The sequence below is a fragment of the Acomys minous genome, assembly GCF_964271855.1.
Source record: "Acomys minous genome assembly, chromosome: 6".
Classification (NCBI taxonomy): domain Eukaryota; kingdom Metazoa; phylum Chordata; class Mammalia; order Rodentia; family Muridae; genus Acomys; species Acomys minous.
Window position 1 is genome coordinate 121835095 of NC_140487.1, and position 20179 is coordinate 121855273.

Below are 20179 nucleotides of genomic sequence, written 5' to 3' on the forward strand. Positions count from 1 at the left end.
AATTAACTAGCTGACATGCTGGGAGCAGTGCGCCTGCCAATAGCTCTCTAAATCAGCCAGAGCTTTGGAAATGTGACAGCCATTCATCACTTTTACAACATGCCTCTGACAGGCCCACAGTTGGAAACCTGGCCTGCACAGATTGTGTGTCTTGACACTCCAAGGCTTGAACTAACCTGTGCTGCATGCTGGGTTGTAATAGGTACGTGGCCCACATCTTTCCAGAAGATGCCTACAAGTAGTGTATGCCCAGCCTTTAGCCAGGCAGTGCTTGGCCTCCAGGAACCGTCCTTCCAACATGAGCACGAGCAATCCCTGACAGGATGCATGGAGTTGGGAGTGCATGCGCAGCTTTCCTCTTGCCTGGACCCGCCGGGTACCCCTGTCAGCCAGCTGGATTCCCTTGCTGGTCCCTTGCTGGCATAGCATTAAAAAGAATAATGAGGGCAGTTGTGGTAGTGCCCACCTGAAATCCCAGCACTACAGAGGCTGAGGCAGGAGAATAGCAAGTTTAAGGCCAACCTTGGCTGCATAGTGAGACATCTCAAAACTCACAAAACAAAACAAAAAAGGAAGTATGAAATAACTTAGTAAAGTAGAAAATGCTTGTTGTGTGCAAAAGCAGAATGCAGGAGCCTATGCTGGGTATCTACATATGAAATATATTTAATTAATATGCTAGTTAGGGATTGTTTTAAAATTAAAATAGTTTTGTAATAAACTTCTCTACCCATAACGTTTCTTTTCTTTTTTTTTTTTTTCTTTTAGATTTATTATTAGGTATACAGTGCTCTGCCTGTATGTACACCTGCAGGCCAGTAGGGGACATCAGATCACACTATCGATGGTTATGAGCCACCATATGGTTGCTGGAAATTGAACTCAGGACCTCTGGAAGAGCAGACAGGGCTCTTAACCTCTGAGCCATCTCTCCAGCCTCCATAATGTTTCTTAATTTGGGTTGGGGAGACTAGAAATAGAGTTCAGTGGAATAGCTCTTGCCAAACCCATGTGAGGTCCTGGGTTCAGTCACCAGCACTTTGTGCCACCAAAGAACATGTTTGCCTCTCTGCACCTTCCTTCTCCACCAAGTTACAAAGATGCTTTGTCAGGTGTGGTAGCTTAAGCCTGTCTTCCCAGCACTCTGGCTGACACAGAAATATTACTATTAAGTCCAAGGGCCAGCCTGGGCTACATAGGAAGACTATGTCAGAAAACCAAAAACTGAGCAAACAAAAACTTTATAGAAGACACACTCACCGTCAACAGTTTCTAGAAGGTAAAGTTTCCCTGTCCTAACCGACCATTTACTCTGCTCAGTCCTGAGGATCCTACAGTCTTACTGCACATTTAGCACATCCTCTAGACAGAACAGGCACATGGCAGCTGCCCCAAGGGATGGAGGAGGATACTGTCGGAGCTTTTCCTGCTGAGGGGACTCTGGCATCAAGACATCAGGAAATAGCCACTTGACTTGTAGTAACTTTTTAAATTTTACGATCTTTCTACCTCAGCTTCCCAAATGCTAGGATTATAATTACGTGCCACTGTACCTAACACTCAGATTTGGGTTTTGTTGTTGTTTGGTTTTTTCGAGACAAGATCTCTCTGTGTAGCCTTAGCTGTCCTGGACTGGCTTTGTAGACCAGGCTGGCCTCGAACTCAGTGATCTGCCTGCCTCTGCCTCCTGAGTGCTGGGATTACAGGCATGCAGCCCAACACCCAGACTTTTAAAAAGATTGATTTGTGTGTGTGTTGTGTTGAGAGGGAGGGAGCGAGGGAGAGCATGCACATTTGTGCACTATCACACATGTGGAAGTCAGTTTTCACCTTCCACACGTGAGTTCTGGGAATCAGCCTCAGGTCATCAGGCTTGGTGACAAGTGCCTTTACCCACTGAGCCGTCTCACATTTTTCAGGTGATTGGTTCTAAGACCTTAGAATTTCCCACCATGTTCCTTCCTGTCTGCGTTTAAATGACTCTACCTCGCCTCCTCTGTGTTACGTTTCAAACACCCCTTTGCCTGCTGTCTTACTGCAGTCCTTCCATCCTGGACTTATCTATTCCAAAAGAGACTGTTGGGGTTAATCACTGGAAGAGCGCTTGCCTAGCTAGCACAATGCCCTAGGTTTGGTTGTCAGCTCCATGGGGGGGGGGGGGAGTAGTGGGGGAGGGGAGATTCTTAAGGTCCCTAAACACACCATTCTCTTGTTCCAAGCCCGCCGAGCTGCCTAGTGGAGACCTGGCTTTGCAGGGGGCACTAGATGATCCTGTTGTTTCTCTGTGCTAGGCACAGAACTAAATTAAGACTCAGTGCTGGGAGAAGTAGCAGGGGCGCCTGAAGCAGGTCTATGCCGTGAAAACACTGTGTGATGTGGTGGTAGGGACCCAAGGCAGTGTTCCGCGCCAGCCACCGTGCCTGGTCACGACATGCCGGTCCAACCATCTCCTGCCAGCTGTGGCTCATGTGTCATCAGGCCAGGGCCAAGGGAATTCAGAGAATTCTTCCTTGACAGGGAACCAAGTGAAAGACAGACAGCAGTCTGTTCTAGAAGGAAGGCCCAGGGCCATGTAGAAGCAAGCAGTAACGTTCTCATAAATTCCTGATGGAGCACCAGGGAAGCCAGGCAATGCGGATGGAACACACATGCTCCCTGTGTGCCTGGGCCTCCGCCCTCCAGGCTTGGTGTGGAAGGCTCTCCTTCACTTGCTTTTAACTCCCCCGAGGTGAGTTCCAGGGCAGCTAGGGCTACACAGAAGAACCCTATCTTTTCTTTTTTGATTTTTCGAGACAGTGTTTCTATATGTGTAGCCTTGGCTGTCCTGGACTCACTTTGTAGGCGGGGTGGCCTCGAACTCACAGAGATCTGTCTGCCTCTGTCTCTGTCTCCCTAGAGTGTTGGGATTAAAGGCATGCGCCACCACACCGGGCTGAAAAACCCTGTCTTTAAGATAGATAGATAGACAGACAGACAGACAGATAGACAGACAAAAATGAAAAGTCACAGAGGGCCAGGCTGAGTGGGGAGGGGAGTGTCACAGGCACCAAGGAATCTCACCAAGTGGTCCCTCTTCAAAACCTGCTTTCCCAGCCTCAGGAAGCAGAAGTCTGAGAGGAGGTGCCCTGTGTGATCCGCTTGACTGGGAAGACAGAGGCAATTTATTGCCGTTACTCATTAGTCCCACTCAGCCTCAGAGAGTTGGTTTCCTCAATTAGCAAGAACATTCCCAGTCTTTAGCTCTTGAATTCAGCCCCACTTTAAAAAGAAAAGAAAACCGTCTTAGGAACAAAATGAATAGGCCTCTTTTCCAGCTGACTTTGTTTCCTAAAGGCCAGGTCTGTTTATGGACTCTGGCTTTAATTTGCAGGTAAGCAGTTTTGACTTGCTGTGTAGATTTGTAACTGTGTAGGGAAGCACCTGAGTAATCCCAGACTACAGTCACCCCTGCTGCTTCTGTTAGGACAGCTGTGAGCCTCCTACTTCTTAGCTCCTAGGCACCAGCAGAGTAGAGGTGGGAAGTCTGGCTGACCTGTTGCCTCCACCCACTTTCTCCGTGAGGGTGTGGCTACCCAGCCCTCCGTCTCTGACGTTGTTTCCTACCGTGTCTTCCACTACCTTAGTGAGAGCTGGTTTGTAGTGCGTATTCCACTGCTGTTGGGCTGAGTCTAGTGGAGAGAGACTGGAGGGCCACACATGGAGGGGTTACGGAGGGGCTTCGTGACACTCCCACGAATTCAGAAAAGTCTGAACTTGTGCACTAGATGTTGTCACTTCCTAATTCTGATTAATTGTTAAGCTCTCTTTTACTCATAGTTAGTGGTGGAATGGATTGGGCAAAGGCATTTTATGTGGTTTTGGGTTTGGTTGTTTGTTTAACCACATTGTCAGTGAGTCTCAAAGTAAGCCAAGTGGCTTATGATGTTTATAGTTTATTCTTGAAGTAGAGTGTGTTCCAGAGCACAGGATTAGAACAGTTGCTAAAGCTGGTACGGTGCTTTTCAGGTGTTTTTTCGTCGTTGTTGTTGTTGTTTTAATCTGTTTCTTAAGAGTTAGTGCTCTGGTTAGAGCACTTCACCTTCCCTGTCAGGACAGGTTCATCCTGCCAGGATCTCCTCCCACCAAGGCCACTTAGGAGTTCACCACCAAATACTGAGACCATGACATTCTCACATAGCAGGGAGTGTGTGCTGTCTTCCTTTTTCCTGTTGTTTTAGCTTCCAAAACTATTGTTAAAGAACTAGATGGTGACAGAGCTGGGCTGAGTAATGCTTGTCAGCGATGCAGTTCACCCTACCCCGTGAGAGCCAACCCCTGAGGCCAGGGGACTCACGTGCCGTGATGCGCATGTAGAGCCCACGTGCGCATGTACAACTTGCAGGAGTCCATTCTTCCCTTCTACTGTGTAGGTCCTGGGGGTCAAACTCAGAGTGTTAGGCTTGGCAGCTAGTGCCTTGAGCCATCTTGCCAGCCCATTCCCCACTTCTTAATGAGGCATCTGTTTGCTCCAGATGTTAGGGAGAACATTCTGATTCGGTCTGAGTCTAGGGACTTGTTGCCTTTCCTTGGCTTGGTGTCTTCATTAGTAAGAGGGAATAAATCCTAACCTTTCTTTCCTGATTTTTCTCAGGGAAGTGAGGCCAAAGGAGTGATGGTTAGAAGGATTGTTAGAAATGTGCTTTGTAAACATGAGGCATTTGATTATTACTTTCACAGATGTTAGCGTCTCTAGTTCATCAGCCTTCTGGGCAGTTCCTTTCAGTTTCATTGGAAAAAAAGTGGTGGAATTAAAAAAATATGTATTCATAACAGCAACCTCTTGCCGTGTTACCAAGTCCTGGAATTTCCCAAAACCATTTAAAAATTAATTCTGCTCAAGTAGACAGTTTGTACTTTGTGCAATAAACTAGATCCATGCTCGTTCAATCAGCCAGGATTCTCAAGTTAGTATGTCACATGTTGGTGTTTGCCTCCCGGTAACTGGATACAACCATTGTTGCCTGCCCCAGTGCTCTCCCCATTCCCTGCCTTCCATACCATAGCAGGCTGTGTGTAGCATTGGCGTAATTGCACAAGTTCCTCTTAGAATAAGGGACTAAGGCTTGCAGTTCTCTTGCTTCTAGGGTCATCTTGGTAGCCTCTGATTAGTTAACTGTAGGGACCAGGCCTCGCAGTGGCCCTGCGCATCAGCCGGTGTACAGTTCTCCATCCTGTGGCCCCAAGACTACCTGAAGATGACATCAGTAAAGTGGAACCCCAGGGAAAAGCATCTAGATGCTGATGGCGAGCGCTAGAAACTGTGTTCCCACAGGCTGACTGCAGAGGGAGGGGTTGTCCCCGAAGAGGGACCAAAGAAGGCCGTGGACCAGAGAATTGTGGGCTCTGGCAGATGAGCGGTCAGCATGAACAAAGAGCCTGGAGATAAAGTTATTTTTAAAAATATTTCAATGTCAGTGAGTGTTTGCCTGTATGTGTATATGTGCACCACATATGTGCAGTACCCAAAGAGGCCAGACAAAAGTATCAGATCCCCCAGAACTTGAGTTACAGTCAATTGCCAGCCATCGTGTGGGTGCTGAAAACCAAACCTGGGACTTTTGTCAAGAGCAACAACTGCTCTTAACTACTGAACCATCTCTCCAGCCCCAAAACATTCAAATGTGTGACTGAGAGTGTAGCTCAGTAGTAAAACACATGCCTTGCATGCCCAAGTGAGGCTTTGGACACACACTGCCTACCAGACAACATCGAAAGGCAACCAGTGTCTGCTGTCTAGAAAACAGGCCCAGAGCACCACATACAAGCGTTTACTTACTGTCCCTCAGACCAGAGACAGGAAATCAAAACCCTTTCTCAGAGAAAGTCATTCAGGCCAAGCTTTCCGAGTGATGACAGGTGACTGATAGCCCCTGTGTCTGTGAGAACTCATCCTCCGGATGCTAATGAGCCATCTTGCCTACAGTGTCCCCGGACCTCTCACCTCAGATACATGAGTGTAACTATTTTTCCTTTTTTTCCCCTCAGCATTAATAATAAGCTACAGCAACCTGAGGCAGCTTCTGGAGTGTTAGAGTATGCCATGAAACACTTTGGAGAGCTGGTAAGTGCCTTCTTTTTCCTGCTGGAAAGGCAAGAAGTAGAGACCACCTGGAGAAAGTTTCTTTCCTTAATTTGTGAGGCTGTAAATCCCAGCACTTGGGAGGCAGAGGCAGGTGGATTGCTGTGAGTTCGAGGCCAGCCTGGTTTACAAAGCGAGTCCAGGACAGCCAAGGCTACACAGAGAGACCCTGTCTCAAAAGAAAAAAAAAGAAAGAAAGAAAAAGGAAAACCTCATTACCCTGTGTTAGAAACTGCCTGATTCCCCAAGAGGAAAACATAAATGCATCCTCTTAATTTATGTCTGACACCGGGGGACTTCCTGTTTCATTATTACTTATATAGCTGCTTCTCTGCTGCCATCCTTGCCTGTCATAAACAAATCATTCCCATGCCTCCTTGCGGCTTAAGAGGCTGCTTTGATTATCCCTGAGTTTATAAAGCACTAGCTTAATCAGCTAAACACTGGGACCCTGGAAGGTCAGGAAACTCTGGGTCTATATATTTGATGGGAGCCTTTTATTAATTGTGTAGATCACTTACAGCGGTTTGCCTTAATCAAGAGGCAAGGGTTTCTAGCTGATTGTCTAGCATTGTGCCTCATTGGACTGAAGCATCAGGCGATCTTTCACTGTCTTAAACATATATTGCCTGTAAAAAAACCAAGGACAGCCTCTCTCTAGGTGATGACAGAACACAAAGAATGCTATCTCATCTGTCTTTGCCACAGTCCTTGTTTGCAGAAGGCAGGAAGCACACAGTGTACTCCCCAGACCATTCTGTACTCTACTGCAGTAGCCCTGGAGCTTAGGCCCCTGTAAGTCTGATTGAAACAGGGTTCTTTGCACATCTGGTGTTCAGGTGATCTGCCAACAGATGGCTCATACTCCAGTGCTCAGAGTGCCAACCATAAATGAACATCTCCGTCTTCAGGTTCTGAAGGTGGCCATTAGCTCAGGATTATTGCTAAACCGTGGCAGATTTTCTGTTATATTTAGGTAGCTGAATCATATTAAGCTTGACAATGGTTTGCCTTTTCTTGGCAGAGCCTGTGCTTTCTCAGCACAATTTATGTAACAGCAATCTCATTAGAATTTTGTGTGATTCATTGCTTAAACCTTATAGTTTCTGCAACCCATTGCAATTCAAAATGTCCTGCCCCCTGCTTGACCTGCTCCATATGCTGCTCCCTCCACTTTCCGCCAGTTCACCAAGTGTGCGCAACACATTAGTCATTGGCTGCTTGTGTAGAAATCCAGCCTGGGCATTTATCTGGGCTGCCCTTCATCTTGAGGTATTTCACTACTATGTCTCTGTAAGCCATTCTTCTCCAGGTTCTCTTTCATATGTAGGCAGAATAGAGACATTATTCTTGGCTTAAAGGATGCAGGTTAGTTTACCTTACACAGATAGGCTGATCTCAGCAACCCCACTGGTGCATGGGCAACAGGGGATGTTGGAAGGAAATGCAGTCAACATTGCACAGTAGAAATGACCTCATTGCCCAGGTTCATCAAGGAGAGGCTCCTTCATTCAGCAGAGTGGTGGTTTCTTCTGTATCTGCTGTATAAACATGAGTTTTATCTAAGAAAGGGGAGAAAGGAGCAGGGAAACTAACGTGGACCCTGTGTATATCATCTGCAAGTCTACCTCAGAGTCATGTTGGTCTTTAAGGACCCTCTAGAGAGCCAGTGGCCTGGCCTGGTACAGAAATAACCTCCTACTGAGCTGATGAAGAGACTCAAAGGCAGACAGAAAACACATAAAACAGTCTCTGATCATTCTGGTCTGGAGCTTTCAGACTGAGCGCCGTTACTCATGTGGACACCGCTCAGCATCAGCGTGGCACTCCGTCTGCCAGGATAATGGAATCCCTCCACTGGCCTGGACACTGGTAGAAGGGCCAAGTGCTACATAGAAGGGAATGTTGGATGGAGGACTGTAGAAGGATGAAAGGTTGTCCAGAGAATTTTAAGTAGTAGTGTTCTATTGTATTTTAAATTATTTCCTGAAAGTTTAGAAATGCATTAAGAATGCAGAGAATCAAGGGCTTCTAAAAAGAAGCAGCTGTGGCCTGGGCTGACAGCCCAGTGTCAGCAATGCAGCAGACTGGAGTGCAGGAGCTGTGGTTGGGGGTCCCTCTTTCCCTGCATGCTTCCCCCTATGTACTAATATTCCCCATGACCCCTGGAAGTGGCGTGGGGGGAGCTGGACCTTCCATGTGCTCTCAGTGTATCTCAGGATTCAGGATCAGTCATTAGTGTGCCCAGGAAATAGCATCTCTACCTCTGCCAAACAGCCTACCACCAGATAAATTCTTTTTCAGCCTAAGCTCAGACATGCTGATAAGGGAACTAACTGTGTATAGACTATAGTACAGCATAGGGACGAGTGTGGGCACGCAAAAGCATAACCCTTGCTCGCTCTCTGCAGGAGATCCAGGCCACCTGGTATGAGAAACTGCATGAATGGGAGGATGCTCTTGTGGCCTATGATAAGAAGATGGACACAAACAAGGATGACCCGGAGCTGATGCTGGGCCGCATGCGCTGTCTTGAGGCCTTGGGGGAATGGTGAGCTGCCCTGGGTTAACCTGAGTGGCCAGGAGAGGCTCATCTCTCCAGTGAGCCTTCCCCCAAACTGTCCTCACCTCAGACTCTTGCTCTCTGTCACTTGCTGCTTTCCTAGGAATCATCTGTAACTTAGGTGTTTGTAATCTCTGTTCTGCCTCAGCACAAGATTGGTTTTGGCTCATTTTTTGTTGTTTGAGTTACTCTCACTCTGTAGCCCATGCTGACCTGGAACTTGTTATCTAGCCCAAACTGACTTGAGCCTGCAGCAATCCTCCTGCCTCAGCCACCCTAGTGGTAGGATCACAGTTGCGATGCACTGTCCCCAGCTCCATTGTTTTATGGCTTTTTATTTTCTCACCCATATAATGCTCCAGGCAGAAGAGCTATGTGTCTCTAGCACCGCACTGTCTCCCTCCTCCTGCTCTATGCTCCTGGCCTTCGCTGATCTGCTAAAGAGCTCCTATTCTACAACTTTAATTTTGAGGCTGGAGAGATGATTCAGCAGCTAAAAGCACTGGCTGGCTACTCTTGCAGAGGACTTGGGTTCAGTTCCCAGTATCCACAGAGCATCTGACCACCTTCTGCCGGAGGATCCAGTGCCCTCTTCTGGCCTCTTCAAGCACTGCATGCACATGGTGCCCAGACATACTCATGTAGGCAGGACACCCATACACATAAAAATAGAAATAAATAAATCTTACATTTAAAAAAAATACTAGGAATTGGTTAGCTCTTGTTGGGCTGGGCTGAGTGTGGTGTTGCACACCTTTAAGGCAGGTGGATCTCTATGAGTTTAAAACTAGCCTGGTCTATAGAGTGGGTTTTAGGACAGCCAGGCTATATAGAAAAACCCTGTCTTGAAAAACAAACAACAGGGCTAGGTGTGGTGGTGCACAGCTTTAATCCCAGCACTCGGGAGGCAGAGGCAGGTGGATCGCTGTGAGTTCAAGGCCAGCCTGATCTACAAAGCAAGTCTAGGACAAGGCAACACAGAGAACCCCATCTCGGGGGAAAAAAAAGAGCCCAAAAAGAAAACAAACAAGCAAACAGCAACAGCCAAAAAAGAATTTCAGATAGACAGAGGTAGGTAGATGCCTCGGTCAGTAAAGTGCTTGCTGTACACAAGCATGGGGACCTGAGTTCAGAGAAGCCAGGCGTGGCAATGTGTATCTGGCCACGATGCTAGAGAAACAGGCAAGTGGATTCCTGGAGCTTCTGGCCACCTAGTCCTGCCAAGTTGGTGAGTTCTGGGTTCAGGAGACTGTTTGAAAAAATCAGGGGCAAGAGGGCAGGCTGGAGAGATGGTTCACAGGTAAGAGCATGTGCCGCAGAGCCTGAGGACCTGCATTCGTATCCCAGTGCCCACATAAAAAGCCGAATGTGGCACAGTTGTAGTACCAAACTGTGGAAGGTAGAGGCAAGAGGCTTCCTAGTGTTTACACTTCCAGCGTAACTCGAGGCTCAGTGGGAGACCTTTTTGGGGGCCCAAGAAAATGGCTCAGCTGTTAAGAACATTGGCTGCCCTTGCAGAAGACCCAGGTTTGATTCCCAGCACCCATATGGCAGCTCACAACTGTCTGGAACGCCAGTTCCAGGGATCTAGTACCCTGTTCTGGCATCTGTGGACACCAGGCACACATACGGTGCTCAGACACACATTCAGGCAAAGCACACACATATATCACTTTTTTGGTTTTTTGGTTGTTTGAGACAGGGTTTCTCTGTGTATCCTTGGCTATCCTGGACTCACTTTGTAGACCAGGCTGGCCTTGGACTTATAGAGATCCGCCTGCCTCTGCCTCCCGCATGCTGGGATTAAAGGCGTGCGCCACCACCACCTGGCATATATCACTTTTTTATAGTTTAAACAAAAAACCGAAAAACCGTCTCAAAGTAATTAAAGTAGAGAGTGAGAACACAGAACGCCCGACGTTCTCCACTGGCCTGCACGCATGGACACAGTGCACACCTCTGCATATGCACACACATAACCACAGGTGTACACTGTCGTTCAGTCATTAAGATGGAGAGCAGTGCAGGAAGAAACCTGACATTGTCAGTTAAAAGTAAACATATGTGGACAAAAGGCTATACTGCATGATGCACTACAGCTTCTGTGATAAGATGTCTGTCTGTTTGTTTGCTTGCTTTATATTACTGGGGAGAGTTTGCCAGGGTGGAGGGCTGTTATGAGGGGATGGGGAGAGGAGAGAAATTTTGGTACATGCCATGTAAATCATAGATATTCAATAAAAGTATAGAAAAAAAAAAATAAAAATAAAAAAAAAAAAAAAAAAGAAACCTGACATTGACCTCTGGGATCTGTACATACACATGAAGACAAATAAATTACACACAAATAGCAGGTGGAGGACAGATAAACAGACAAAAAAAAAAAAGAAAGAAAGAAAGAAAGAAAAGAAAGAAAATTGTTTGTCTAATTATCCAGAACTATGAAAAGCAAAAGTTACTTTTTTATTTATTTTCATAAAAGAATATTTTTTATCCGTTCCTCAATGAATGAAATAAACATTCTATCCAAATCTGCAGCATTTAGTTTATATAGCTCAGGGTGTTTCAAGTCCAACAGGTATTTAAAAGGTCACTGCCTGGTACAGTAGCCACTAGCCACATCTAGCTATTTTAAAATTGAATAAGACTTAAAGGCAGTTCTGCAGCCGTGCTGGACACACATCAGTACCCAGAAGCGAATGTGAGCTAGTGGCTCCTTCATCGGACAGCGCTCCAAAACTCTCCAGCTTCTTGGCAAGCTCTGCTGGACAGCTCTGGTCTGGAGGAGGAAGGGATGTTCAGAATGAGACATGTTACTTAAAATTAGGGTTTTGTTGTTTTCTACCTTCAACTCTGCATCCTACAACCATATCTTAGAAGAAAGATAAAACAGGTATAATTATTTTTAAAATTTAGATTTGATCAGTTCTGAAATGCTTTAGTTTTCTCTGTGGCCTTTGAATTGCCTGCTGTGTTGTGACTCGAAGCTACTTCTTCACCCATTTCTGGGTAGACTTGCTTGGTGTCTGAGTTGCCCAGTCCTCGCTCTTCAGAGCTTGTTCTCCTTCCTTCCTTCCTTCCTTCCTTCCTTCCTTCCTTCCTTCCTTCCCTTCTACAGCCACCCTCTTCTGCTCCTTGTCCTCCTCCCTGACCTCTCCCTGACCTCTCCGTGACCTCTCCATGGCCTCCCCTTCTCTTGCTCTCCCGTTTCAATTGGAGATGGACTTTTCCTGACAGAACCAAGTAGGAACATCTTGGATGCCTTGGAAAAGCAGAGATGTGATTGTGTGTGTTTGTTGTGTTTTCAAGACAGGGTTTTTCTGTGTAGCCTTGGCTGTCCTGGACTTACTTTGTAGACCAGGCTGGCCTTGAACTCTCAGAGATCCACCTGTCTCTGCCTCCCAAGTGCTGGGATTAAAGGCGTGCGCCACCACACCTTGCCAGAGATGTGATCTTGTCCAGTCCTCTTAAAGAACAGACACACAACCTGAGGTCTCCTGAGGGTGAGTGCCACCAGCCTCTTCCTCCACAGTTCCCACTCCCACACGCCTCCAGTTTCCTGGGTTCTTTCCAGTTTTATAATTACTTACAAAGTCTGTAGGGCTAGTAGTGCTGACCTAGGGCTTTAAGAATGTGGAAGTCTAAAAGAGACCTTAAAAGAGATGAAAGAAGCAGAATTCCTTCCTGGTCATTTGCAGGTTTCTGATAAGGCTTATTTAATCAATTCTGTTTAGAGTGCAATTTCTGAATTTCTTTCTGTGTGAGCATATATTCTGAACTGCCTGAGGCAGGCGTTCACTGAGGGCGCCATCAGAAACAACTACAGGGAATTAACAGTGAGAGTAGTAGAAACGCCCCTTCTCCATGCTCCGTGCCTTCTGGATGCTGACTAGATGTGGAGCCCAGCATCTTGGCCCTCCAGACACACTCACTTCCCCACAGTCCCTACACTGAGTCGCTGAGAACAGATCCCGTGGGGTTGCGAGCACAGGTGGCAAGCCAGTGGACTTCCTGCCACAGTGCTAGGTGGGAGGTCAGGCTCCTAGAGGGGCAAGCTTTTCCTCAAGTGGCTCAGATATAGTTTGGCACTTGCCCCATGAACTGTATCTTATTTGTTTTTGTCATGTCTCTGTCACCTGTCTTTTAGAGTTAGAACTCACTCAATGCATTCTGCCTTCCCATCTGTGCCAGCTGTTTGTAACCGAGGTGATCCCTGCCTGTTTCCCCATAGTGAAGGTGTGTCATGTGCGCTCAGGTCCTGACAGGCCCCTTGCACCGCTCTGCTTCTTTCTGCCTCTGGGTAACTATCTGTGGGAGAATTGCTGAGCTCACTTCCTTCTTGCCTCAAGTTGGAAAGGAAAGCAAAATCCCTTAGCCTATAGCACAGAAACAGTAATCCTCACACCAGTAGAGGGAAGGTGTCATGCCTGTGGCCACCAGCCATTAAAAAAGGAGTTCTGAGCCAGGAGGGTGGCCCGGTTAGTAAGTACGAGGCAGGTAAGCACGAGAACCTGATTTGAATCCCTAGTGCCCATGGGCACAGCTGAGCTGGGGAGACGAAGGGCAGATCCCTGGAGCTCCCTGGCCAGCCAGAGAAGCCAGCGAGCGAGTACAGGGCCAGTGAAACTGTCTCTGTGAACGAAGGCCAACACCATACAGAGAAGATACAGCAATAAAAAAATTTAACAAATTTTGAACATTGAAATTCTAGCCCTGGTTGGATTGTTTGCAGATAATGGAGCTTTCTTTCTTACCTTCGGGAGATCTTGGAGTTGTCTTAACAAAGATGCACCACTCAGCTGTCCTATCCTCTGACCCACTCCACACATATAAATAAACCAGATGTCAATGTTTAATTTATTTATTTAAAAAAGAAGACACTGGGCCCTCTAATAACAGTATAGCCTATGTCTCATCAGGCTTCTAGACAGGGTCCCGCGGAGCTTGTGCTGGTTTTGTTGAATTTGCAGTGTACTTTCCAGAAGGAAAGGTGAAAGAGATTCCTAGCTGTACCTTGAAACTCAGGGGCTTGTCCTAGCTCAAATTTTGTCTTTTCTGTCTTGCTCTCTCACTCTCTTTGTAGGCTGAGGTTTGAGGCCAAGACCTTACACTCTTGCCAGGGTTTACCACCAAGCTACACCTCCAGGCCCATAGTTTTACTTGGCAGTAGGAAGTCCCTCTTTTTGTCGGCATGGTGACTGACACCTGTGATGATTGAGAGTCTGGGACAAGAGAATTGCCTCAACTCTGAGGTCATCCTAGGCTGCAAATAAGTTGTAGGTCTTCTTGAGCTACACGTGAGACCCTGTCTCAATAACATGGGAATTCCTATTCCTTGGTGTGGCTCTGTTCTTTTTGTATATTGGGGCTTTTTCATTTTAGTTTAAGTTCTGCTTATGTGCGTGAGCATCTTCTCCGCATGTATGTAGGTGTACCACATTCGTGCCTTGTGCCCACAAAGGTCAGAAGAAGGCATTGGGTCCCAGGGAACCAGAATCATAGACAGTTGTGAGCCACCACGTTGGTGCTGGGAACTGAACCTGAGTCTTCTGGAAGAGCAGCCAGTGTTCCTACCCTCTAAGCCATCTCTCCAGCCCCTGGTTGAGAGATTTCTTCAGCCCTATTCATATCTCAGTAACTAGCTGTCATATGTGTATGCCAGTAATCCCAGCACTTGACGGGTAGAGACAGGAAGATCAGGATTTCAAGGCCATCCTTGGCTGCATAATGAATTTAAGACCAACCTGGGCTACATAAAACTCTATGTCAAAAACAGACAGATAGGGGGCTGAAGAGTGGCTCAGAGTCTTCCAGTGAGCCCAGGCTCAGATCACACCCACATCCAGGAGCTCACACCACCTATAGCCCCAGCTCCAGAGGATCCAGTGACCTCTTCTGGCCTCCACTGGCACTTACACTCACATGCACAATGTCACACATACAAATACTCATTGTTTGTTTAATTTAAATTAAGAATTTTAAAACCCTCCTAGTGGTTTCCTACACCCTGTATACCATTCTGAAAATAAGTGGCATCCAGATGTCTGGTTGAAAGGGACCTTTCTCTTAAACAGATTGGGTTCATCTCAGGCTGAAGTCATTCATTAGCACTTAGAAGAGCAGCCCTCAAAAATGAATGTCTGTGTCTCTTAGATTGTTTTCTCTGTAGACCTGCCAGAGAAAAAGACCCTAGACTGTACTGAAAGGAGAGGAGTTAGCATTTCTGAAGGCACCAGATGTCCAGGGTGTTTTACATCTTACAGAGTTAGACACTGCTCTGCTTGATAAGCCTGCAATTGTGGGCACTAGACCCTAGAAACAACAAGTAAGCCATTCACTTCTCCGTTTCCAGCCTTCTAAGTTGAAAGCAGACCCCTGCTGTACCAGTTTCTATGGAAGCCCAGCTAACCCAAAGGAGGGTCATAGGTTGTGGAGTGAAGTTCTACTAAGCTGACCACGTGTTTCTCTTCTTCCAGGGGGCAGCTTCACCAGCAGTGCTGTGAAAAGTGGACTCTGGTTAACGATGAGACTCAGGCTAAGATGGCCCGGATGGCTGCAGCAGCAGCATGGGGTTTAGGTGAGGCTGGGGACTCTGTCAGAGAATGAGCTGAGTGATGCAAGAGATAACAGTCTGTTGAAACGTAAAGGCCATCTGTACTGATGTGCCCATGCCCTCCAGCTGTCTGCTTTCACTGTGGTCTAGACATGAGTCAAAATGGATCTTTGTGGGAAAGCCGAGGAAGACAGTGAGCTCTGGGTAAGATATCACCTCTTACAACTCAAGGACTGCACTCACGTTAGACACCAGTGCCATGTAGCAGGCTATGCCTTGTGCTTCTGACTGACCTGCTGCAAATCAGGCTTCCCTCAGCTCTTCTTAAATGTGATATGCTAGGCCACCTTCTAGAACTCAGGTAACACCTCACTTGTGTTTGATGTAAAGAATACAGATCAGTAGGTAAATAGGGTGAGGTTCAGTAAGGTCCACAGCACAAAAGCATCTTCCTCTGAGATTGGGGTACACTGTTTCCCTGTCAGCTACTGTGTGGTACTATTCCAGGGAGACGGGAACAGGACAACAGACCAAAGTAAGGATGCCTCCAAAGTCCAACCTGATAAATCACTGTGGGGTTCCTTACAGCAATATAGGTAAAAGGGGGGGGAGGTCACTTATAAGAGCAGACATGACTCGGGGAGCGCTTGAGCTAGGAAGCAGTCATGAGGCCGGAACCTTGAGGTTCATGACACAACTTGCAGGTATGTAAGCCAGCGAAAGCCTCTTCACGCACCTCAGCTACTCTGCGTGTCGTCGCTTCTTCCTGCTTGGGGGGTTGGGGAGAGAGGGAAGGAGAGCATATGATCACTTTCAGGAACTTCCTGGAGCTTTTGAGTTTGTTTACTTCATGAGTTTCAGAGCTTCCCGGCAGGATGGAATCTTTATCTCAGAGGAAATTGCTGTAGTACAGCAGCTTGTGGATATGTTGCTGCCCTAGTGTCTTGTGCCCCACAGGAAACTCCCGGGTTTTAGGAGCTCTGTGACAGGAAATAGGGATGACTGGATAGATTTCTTTATGCCATGGTGGAATTTGACTTTGCTTTAAACAAAATGCTAGTTAATTCTTCCATGTTATAAGTAACATGTAGAAGTCGTCACATCCCCAGGCTGGCTTATAGCTTAGCCGTTCCCCTCGTGATCGTGATCACCTCATGATCATATGTTGTTAGGGCACCACCCGTCCTCCCTGTGTCTCAAGTAGGAGGGAAGGGAGCAGGTAGTTGCCTCACTGGCTTTATTTCCTAATATTTATGTAAGTCTTTCTCTACATCTGTGTAATGGAGTAGCGTACTAACGCCCCATTTCAGTGGGAGAAGTGCCCACTGTCTTCTCTAACAGTCAGAAACGTTTTAACCGTTCTGTTTTACCTGCTCTCACTGCCTGACACTCGAAAACCTCCCTGCTTCTTCCACAGTGTTTTTGTTTTTGCTTTTTAAAATACTTTAACTATGTAGCCTGGCTGTCCTGGAACTCACCTCCTGCCTCTCCCTGCCCAGTGCTGGATTTAAAGGTGTATACCACTATGCCCGGTCCAGATATGTAGATTTTTTAACACTAAGGCCCAGCCGAGGCTTGGCAATTCTTTGTTCGTTTGTTTGTTATTAATTATGTCTATGTGTTTGTAGCTGTAGGCATGTGAACGCCTGTGTCAGCAGAGGCCATAGGCTCAGCTCCTCCTGGAACTGGAGTCACGGGTGGTTGTGAGGCCCTCGGTGTGGGTTCTGGGAACCAAACTCTGGTTCTCAACAAGAGCAGTGTAAGCTCTTAACCCCTGAGCCGTTCCTCTAGCCCCCAGCTTGGCAGTTCTTGATGGGATGGGAGAGGAGACAGGATGTGGCATGTGTAACGCTTCCCCTGAGAGCCCAGGGCAAAGTAGCAGCTGCCCACTCCGTCCTCTCCCCAGTCACAGCACTTCCTTGCTTTGCTGTCGTAAGCTCTGGGCTGCGTCCAGAATATCTTTTAAAAACAAATTGCTTCCTGAGGAGTCATCTTTTGCTGTCTGCTTTTGCCCAGAGGCATTGGTAATGGATGAACCAATAGTTGGGAGTGGAATGCTGGAAAATGCCTTGTAAAAACAACAGCCCTGCAGTTTGCACCTAATGAGGCTGATATCTTTTCTACAGATGGTGTTGGCAGGTGTGACATTTGATGCCTGCTCAGCTCGGCAGGGGAAGTACATACCTCTTCCCTGTGCAGCCATTTCTCCGTTCTAACATGACACAAGAGATCACTGTGCAGTGACCCAGCCCATCTCTCTGCTGTAATGGATTGTTTTAAAATATTTGCCTCCTCACTCCTGAGGCAGGGATACTACCACAGTGAAAAGGGCAAACAGTTTATCAAAGTCTCTTCTCTAATTGTATGATGGCCACTTTCAATTGTTTAGAGGAATTTCAGTTGTTTAGAGGAAAATGTAATTTCCCAGTATTTCATTGAGCTGTGAGGTGCTCACTTGTGGGGAAGAATGTGATTTTATCTTACTGGGGAAGCTGGAGGAAATTGTCTAGATTAATAAGAGGCAGCACTGAGCCCATCTGATACACTTACTGGCTCGGCACTTAGGCCTCCTTCTTGTCTTGTGATGCTCCCTGGGGCACCAGCACAGTCCCTTGCCTGGAAGACAGACATGGTTTTGTGAAGTCACCCCCAGAATAGATTGCAGGGCTTAGCAGGTACATTGGGCTTGTGTTTCTGTCGAGCTAAATGCAAGTGTCAGCAACAAAAGTTGTTGCTGCCTGCAACTCAGCCAGCTGGCCATCCTGGTGTTTTCTTGTGTTTGTGTTCCTAGGCCAATGGGACAGCATGGAGGAGTACACCTGTATGATTCCTCGGGACACCCACGATGGAGCATTTTACAGAGCTGTGTTGGCCTTACATCAGGATCTCTTCTCCTTGGCCCAGCAGGTGAGAAATTGTGTATCTAGATCATCCAGCAAGAAATAAATTAAACAATGTTACTGTGACTTTTTGGTTTCTCAAGCACATGTCTGTGACAGTCAGCATTAAACTTCAGCTGTGCTCATGTCTCTGGCCTCTGTGGATGGCCTTGATACGTGTGTCCGCTGAGGAGACACCAGCATGCAGGCAGAGCTCGCGCCGTCTTCCTACGGCAGGTTGTAGACTGCACTGCTTGGGCAGTGGGTTCTTGGTCATTGTTGATCATTTTAAACACCTTGCCTAAGTTCTCCGTCTAGTGAGAGGATCTGTAAATTTCACCAAAGGAGGACTTGCTGCAAAGCCAATGGTCTCTACTGTGCTGGAGAAGTCTGTCTTCCGGCATTCGGGTAGCACACACTTGCAGAATGCATAATGAAATGGCTGCGTCCACCTTGTCAGACACCAGGCTGTCTTGGATGAGGCGCTCAGTAAATGATCTGAGCACTTCAGAGGTGCCAACATAGTAATTCTTCCGAAACATTCAGAAGAAGAAAAACTCCACAAGAGGGGTTTTAACTGATAGCACAGGGACAATTTGGACTGTAATCCTGTGCTGTCCCTGTGCTGAAGTGCTTGACAGGATCCCAGATCTGGGTCTTCTGGGTTGGTAACAGAGGTGCCCATTTCCAAGGAGAGCATTGCAGAGACACTGTTTGTAGGACAGGGGCAGCTTGGGAACCAGAAGTGTTGCCCACCCTGGAGCCACTGTCACATCCAGTCTGTTTTCACAGCATGACCATCGAGGAAAGTGAAAAAAAGGCAGGTCCCCAAGAGCATCCCCTTACCACGCAAGATGCAGTGATTCTGTCCCATAGCATCTGTTCCCTCCTGCCACCCAAGCTTGTGAGCGTTACCTGAGCTTCTGCGTGTGGATGACACATGCCACTGTCTTTGATGAGACGCCGAGTAGTGCCCTTCCCTGCCATCGAGATTCAGGAGAGTTTCTGCCCTTCTGTGGTGAATGCTCTGCTCCATCGCTGCAATCAAAGTGAGAGCAGTAACTTGTGTGAAGCCCCAAATGCAGAGCCCAGGCCTAGAGCTGCCCTTTTCTCTTCTAGTGCATTGACAAGGCCAGGGACCTTCTGGATGCTGAGCTGACTGCCATGGCAGGAGAGAGCTACAGCCGAGCCTACGGGGTGAGTGTTGAGTGATCTGCACTTTGTCGGCATCTGTAGTTTTAGTGAGTGGGCTGTAAAGGACACAGTAGGTTGCTGTTTCTGGGGTCAGCACATACCCTAACACTGGGAGGAATGGTTCAGGTTCTACTTGGTGGTTATTTGTGGGGTAATAAGGTTGGAATGTGATCTGCTTCCATCAGGCCATGGTTTCTTGCCACATGCTGTCCGAGCTGGAGGAGGTTATCCAGTACAAACTTGTCCCTGAGCGACGGGAGATCATCCGCCAGATCTGGTGGGAGAGACTGCAGGTAAGTTGGAGGCAGCCCCAGTTCTCCTCCCCCTGCCCAGAGCCTGCAGAAGCACTTGTACCCCCACCCTCTTTTCTACTCTCCTCTGCTACCTCTACCAAGCAGAACCTTCCAAGGCTTTATCATCTTAGCTATACTGTGAGAGAATGACCGATCAAGCAGCTTCCTTTCTAGAAATGGAAGAAAGAATGTTTAGCAAGGGACACTTGGACACTTGAGATCATCCATTTGAGGCCTCCACACAGTGCCTGGAGAGCGACTCGCTTTGCCACTTAATTTACCACGTCTGCATATACGCTTAGGATGTGCGTCTCTCCTGGCTCCCAAATGACTTTACTGTGTGATCCAAACTGAGATCCACCCCTCTGAGTGTGCCTACTGAGAGCCGCCCCTCTGAGTGTGCCCACTGAGAGCCGCCCCTCTGAGTGTGCCCACTGAGAGCCGCCCCTCTGAGTGTGCCCACTGAGAGCCGCCCCTCTGAGTGTGCCCACGAGAGCCGCCCCTCTGAGTGTGCCTACTGAGAGCCGTCCCTCTGAGTGTGCCCACTGAGAGCCGTCCCTCTGAGTGTGTCCACTGAGA

The 20179-nt window shown here is 47.5% G+C and overlaps 1 protein-coding gene across 1 annotated transcript in view; it reads left to right on the top strand.

The window, feature by feature from the left end:
* The window catches only part of MTOR (mechanistic target of rapamycin kinase), a 118111-nt gene that overhangs the window by 62423 nt on the left and 35509 nt on the right, over positions 1-20179 (top strand). The window contains exons 29-34 of the mRNA XM_084786680.1: positions 6025-6100; positions 8530-8669; positions 15158-15258; positions 18026-18141; positions 19233-19310; positions 19493-19600. Of these exons, the coding sequence (XP_084642806.1) occupies positions 6025-6100; positions 8530-8669; positions 15158-15258; positions 18026-18141; positions 19233-19310; positions 19493-19600 (619 nt within the window). The remainder of the gene's footprint in view (positions 1-6024; positions 6101-8529; positions 8670-15157; positions 15259-18025; positions 18142-19232; positions 19311-19492; positions 19601-20179) is intronic.